Source organism: Borostomias antarcticus, assembly GCF_949987555.1.
Source record: "Borostomias antarcticus genome assembly, chromosome: 20".
Lineage (NCBI taxonomy): Eukaryota > Metazoa > Chordata > Actinopteri > Stomiiformes > Stomiidae > Borostomias > Borostomias antarcticus.
In genome coordinates this window covers 14,194,127-14,199,145 of record NC_140253.1, presented here as the reverse complement: position 1 = coordinate 14,199,145, position 5,019 = coordinate 14,194,127, and the positions used below count along the sequence as shown (strand labels likewise).

General features: G+C 55.0%; 1 protein-coding gene across 1 annotated transcript in view; it reads right to left on the bottom strand.

The window, feature by feature from the left end:
* Window positions 1–666: 666 nt before the first annotated feature.
* Window positions 667–5,019, bottom strand: part of frem3 (Fras1 related extracellular matrix 3) — a gene marked incomplete at both ends in the record, with an annotated part of 46,084 nt that continues 41,731 nt past the window's right edge. The window contains 5 exons of the mRNA XM_084454691.1: window positions 667–1,263; window positions 2,427–2,573; window positions 3,248–3,435; window positions 3,682–3,808; window positions 4,626–4,760. Of these exons, the coding sequence (XP_084310817.1) occupies window positions 667–1,263; window positions 2,427–2,573; window positions 3,248–3,435; window positions 3,682–3,808; window positions 4,626–4,760 (1,194 nt within the window). The remainder of the gene's footprint in view (window positions 1,264–2,426; window positions 2,574–3,247; window positions 3,436–3,681; window positions 3,809–4,625; window positions 4,761–5,019) is intronic.

The window sequence follows — 5,019 nt, the reverse complement described above, 5'->3', positions numbered from 1 at the left end:
ACTCCTTAGTGAACTAGTTTTCTCTCAAGAGAAAGAGAGAAGAAGAGTAGAAAACGCTGTGTTTCACTAGGAAAGGGGAAGAACGCTACCGGTGCTGTGGTCACATGGTATTTCAGAGGATTTCACAGGGGCATTTCCCCCCAAATATCGCACTTGAGAGGGGGATACTCTACAATATTCTGGCAACCAAGGCTGCATTGTATTAACATTAGGGAGCTGCTATCTAACATCATGACTCCAATCTAACAGTAAAGGGACATTACACAGGAAAATGGTGAACAGTTAGACAAAATGACATTGCTGAAAGAAGCCTGTGTTCAAATCTACTAGAGACACGTACATCACAACAAGGGCTTGAAAACACTTCATCGGGAACCTGGCAGCCTCACAGAACTCCAGCTCTTAAAGCTGAGGCCCGTCCCACACATGGACTCATACACGCTGCATACGGGCCCTCTCACACGGGCCGGTACTGTCCAGAGCACCGGCCGTCTTCAGTGCTACGGGCGAGAAGAGGCGCTAGGCTTTGAAGGCACTGCGGTGGCGAATTGAACAGTCAACGTCTTATCAGAGGGTGTGGGCGGGTGGGTGGGTGGGGGGGGGGCATGTGTGTGTGCGTGTGTGTGTGTGTGTGCGTGTGTGTGTGTGCGCGGGCGGTGGGTGTCTCTAGACCTCGGAGCTGTCCGAGAACTGCCTGGCGCTCGGCCCCGCAGCCCCGCCCCCTCCGTAGCCGCTCCCGCCGTAGGCGGCACAGGAGGAGGTGGCGTAAGGCGGGAACTGGCCCTGCTTGTCCCGCCTCTTGCGCCGCACCAGCAGGACGACGGCGACGGCGACCAGGCAGACGAGCAGCACCAGGCCGGCCAGGCCCACCAGCATGGGCAGCGTGGAGCCGTCCGCCGGATCGCGGCCGGAGCTCTCCAGCAGGGGGCGCTCCGGAGGGAGCTGGCGCTCGCGGCCGGGGGCCCAGGGCTGCCGCTGGTTGACCACCATGCGGTCGGAGCGGTCCAGGGAGATGTGCTGGATGTTGGTGCCCCGGTTGGCGTCGGCGCCGATGTCCTGCGCAGCGTCGGGGGCGGAGGGCGCCGCCCGGCGGCTGCGGCCGCCCGGCGAGGAGGAGGCGTCGGCCAGGGGGCGGGACTCCGCCGGGGACAGGCTGTGGCGCACCTGGGCATCCACGCTGCGCTTGCCGATGTTGCGGTTGGCGTTCTCCCGGGAGCGGACCGTGTAGATGGTGTGGATGAACCACTCTCGACCCGCCGCCACCTGGGACAGACAGGGAGGGGACAGACAGGAGGGGGACAGACAGGAGGGAGACAGGCAGGGAGGGAGGGGGACAGGGAGGAGGACAGACAGGGAGGGAGGGGGACAGGGAGGAGGACAGACAGGGAGGGAGGGGGACAGACAGGGAGGGGGACAGACGGGGAGGGGGACAGACAGGAAGGGAGGGGGACAGACAGGGAGGGGACAGACAGGGAGGGAGGGGGACAGACAGGGAGGGGGACAGACAGGAAGGGAGGGGGACAGACAGGGAGGGGACAGACAGGGAGGGAGGGGGACAGAAAGGGAGGGGACAGACAGGGAGGGAGGGGGACAGACAGGGAGGGGACAGACAGGCAGGGAGGGGACAGACAGGCAGGGAGGGGGACAGACAGGGAGGGGACAGACAGACAGGGAGGGGACAGACAGGCAGGGAGGGGACAGACAGGAAGGGAGGGGGACAGACAGGGAGGGGACAGACAGACAGGGAGGGGACAGACAGGCAGGGAGGGGACAGACAGACAGGGAGGGGGACAGACAGACAGGGAGGGGACAGACAGGGAGGGAGGGGGACAGACAGGGAGGGGACAGACAGGCAGGGAGGGGGACAGACAGGGAGGGGACAGACAGGCAGGGAGGGGGACAGACAGGCAGGGAGGGGACAGACAGGCAGGGAGGGGGACAGATGGCGACTTATCAGCCATGTTTACAGTAGGGATGTAACGGTATGAAAACGTCATATCAAGATTATACCGACCAAAACTATCATGACTATCAGTATTATCAGGGTATTATTCATTCATTCATAACCTTTATTTAGGCTCGGAAAATACATTGAGGGTGACCAAGCCCTCATTTACGATGTCACCGAGTAAATAAATAAATAAATAAAATGTGCTGAACATTTTCTAAAACTACAGATACACATAAACAAGTTTTATATTGAAAACCCCAAATAAAATTTTCTATGCACTTTTTGTTTGCATAAACTTTAAAATAATGCGTCTATGAGATGGTTGCTAACTTTGGTTGATGCTGGACGGTATTTACAGTGAGTTGTTCAAAGCAATGTATGCCTTTGTGCAAGTGTGTGTGAGAGAGAGCTGTGTGTGTGTGTGTGTGTGTGTGTGTGTGTGTGTGTGTGTGTGTGTGTGTGTGTGTGTTCTGACCTGGAAGAGGGGCGAGGAGGACAGGGTGAAGCCGTCGGAGCCTGGCTGTCTGACCAGAGGAAGACCCCCCGCGGTGTCCAGGGCCAGGCTGGCCTCGAACAGGACGTCCCCGAACGCCGTGGCCTGGGTCTCCGGCTGAGCCTTGTCCTGGAGGACACACACACACACAGGACAACACACACATTTAAAACACACTCACGGAGCGGCACGAACACCCAGATTACTTCTTGAAGAAGAAAAAAAGCACTAGAATTGTGAAATGGGATGCATCGACTTGACTTCTAAAAAAAAAAGTGAGGAACCCCATTGGTTTAGGAAAATGACGTAATTTGTGAGAAGAATTTTCGCAGGAACACTGTAAATACATTTGAAATGAGTTTAAGAACAATTTCATGAAAGTAGAAAAAACTCTAAATGGGTAATGTCTACAGACCACCAAAAATGACCCTGGGCAAAAAGGGTCTCTATCTGGGAATATCCAAATTGGATATTTGTCAAAACCCGGAGCACATCAGAACTCAGGAATGGGAACATATGTAATCCTGTATGCATGTGTTAGGACTTCGCATATTAATGATATTCAGAATAGATGAATATACAGAGTCCTAACACACTGCATACTGACTGTTCCCATTCCTGAGTTCTTATGTGCTTCGGCTACGACAAATATCCAACTTTGATATTCCCGGATACAGACCCTTTTCAACCCAAATCAGACGAACTATTAAAAGTTAAAAATGCCTCATATTTCTTAATATGCTTTAATGTTGCGCGTCGGCCTCCATGGTGGGCTCAGGGAAGCGAGGCGGCGAGCGTCTTACCAGGATCTTGAACCTGTAGAGCAGCGAGGGGGCGTCGGCCAGGCAGCCGAACTCCTTGTGGGTGGGGTCGTATTTGGGCACGTAGCCGTCTGCCCCGGTGCACAGGAACACCTTCTCAATGCTGCAGGAGAACGACTCTCCCAGGTTCTGCACCGGGTCCACCATGACACGACCGTAGATGGAGGCGCCTGGAGGAGGAGGAGGAGGAGGAGGAGAGGGAGGAGGGCAGGGGAGAACGGGAGGGAGAGGGAGGAGGAGGGCAGGGGAGAACAGGAAGGAGAGGGGAGAGGAAGGAGGAGGGGGAGGAGGAGGAGGGTAGGGGAGAACAGAGAGGGGAGGATGATTTAGACTCCGGGCTCTGGCATTGCAACATCCCCAACAACAGTCTCTCTATAGTGAATTGCGGAGTCTCTCCCTGGCCGGGCGCGTCTCACCCTCTGAGAAGGCGGTGTCAGAGCCCTCGCCGAAGCCCATGGAACCATCAGACAGCCACAGGTCACGCTTGGACAGCAGGAACATCTGGGTGTTCAGGCTGAACTCGGCCGCCACCGGGTCACTCACCTGGGGGGGGGAGGAAGAGGAGGAGGAGGAGGAGAGAAGGAGGAGAAGGAGGAGAGGAAGAGGAGGAGGAGGAGGAGAGAAGGAGGAGAAGGAGGAGAGGAAGAGGAGGAGGAGAGGGGAAGGAGGAGAGGAAGAGGAGGATGAGGGGAGGAGAGGAAGAGGAGGAGGAGGAGAGGAAGAGGAGGAGGAGAGGGGAAGGAGGAGAGGAAGAGGAGGATGAGGGGAGGAGAGGAAGAGGAGGAGGAGGAGAGGAAGAGGAGGAGGAGAGGGGGAGGAGGTGGAGGAGAGGAGAGGAAGAGAGGGGAGGAGAAGGAGGGAGGAGGATGAGGGGAGGAGAGGAGGAGGAGGGGAGGGTTACGCGAGCAGGGAGAGAGGTTTCTGTTGGATCTGGTCTGAATCATTGATGCGGTCTGATCTGTGAACACGCAGGCTCAGCCACCAGCAGCCCTCAACATGACAGGAGCTTCATTCAGAGGTCAGTTTAGTTGAATCTGAATCACGTGTCTCATGCAAATCTGAATTTGAATCTGAATCATGTGTGAATCTCAATGTGAATCACATGTCTCATGCGTGAATCTGAATCTGAATCACATGTCTCATGCGTGAATCTGAATCACGTGTCTCATGCGTGAATCAAAATCTGAATCTGAATCATATGTCTCATGTGTGAATCTGAATCTGAATCACATGTCTCATGTGAATCTGAATCCCGTGTTTCATATGTGAATCTGAATCCAGTGTGTGATGTGTGAATCTGGATCTGAATCCAGTGTGTGATGCAAGTGGACTGTGTCGGTCTGCGGCGTCCGAGGCTGACCTGCTGGAAGCGGATGTCCATGTCGAAGGTGAGGGGCTCGCGGGGGTGGCACACGGGGGGGTTGCTGAATTCGCCGTTGGGGGCGGCGCTGCAGGGGATGAGCTTGACCGTGTAGGTGCCAGAGTAGTCCCGCACCTGCAGGAAGAGACCAGGCCGGGACAACGCTCAGTTACAGGACAGGTAGTTTGATTCGTAAACATGTTCATGTACAAACGTGTACATTCTACTCATATGAATACTACTCATATGAATAGGTGAACATTTGTGAATGAGGTATTGGAAATGACGGCGTTTGTGTGCATGCTTTATGAGCTTAGAAATACACCTAAACCTCATTAATAATTAATCATCCAAGTGTGTAGAGTAGTGTAGTGTGTGTATAGTAGTGTAGTGT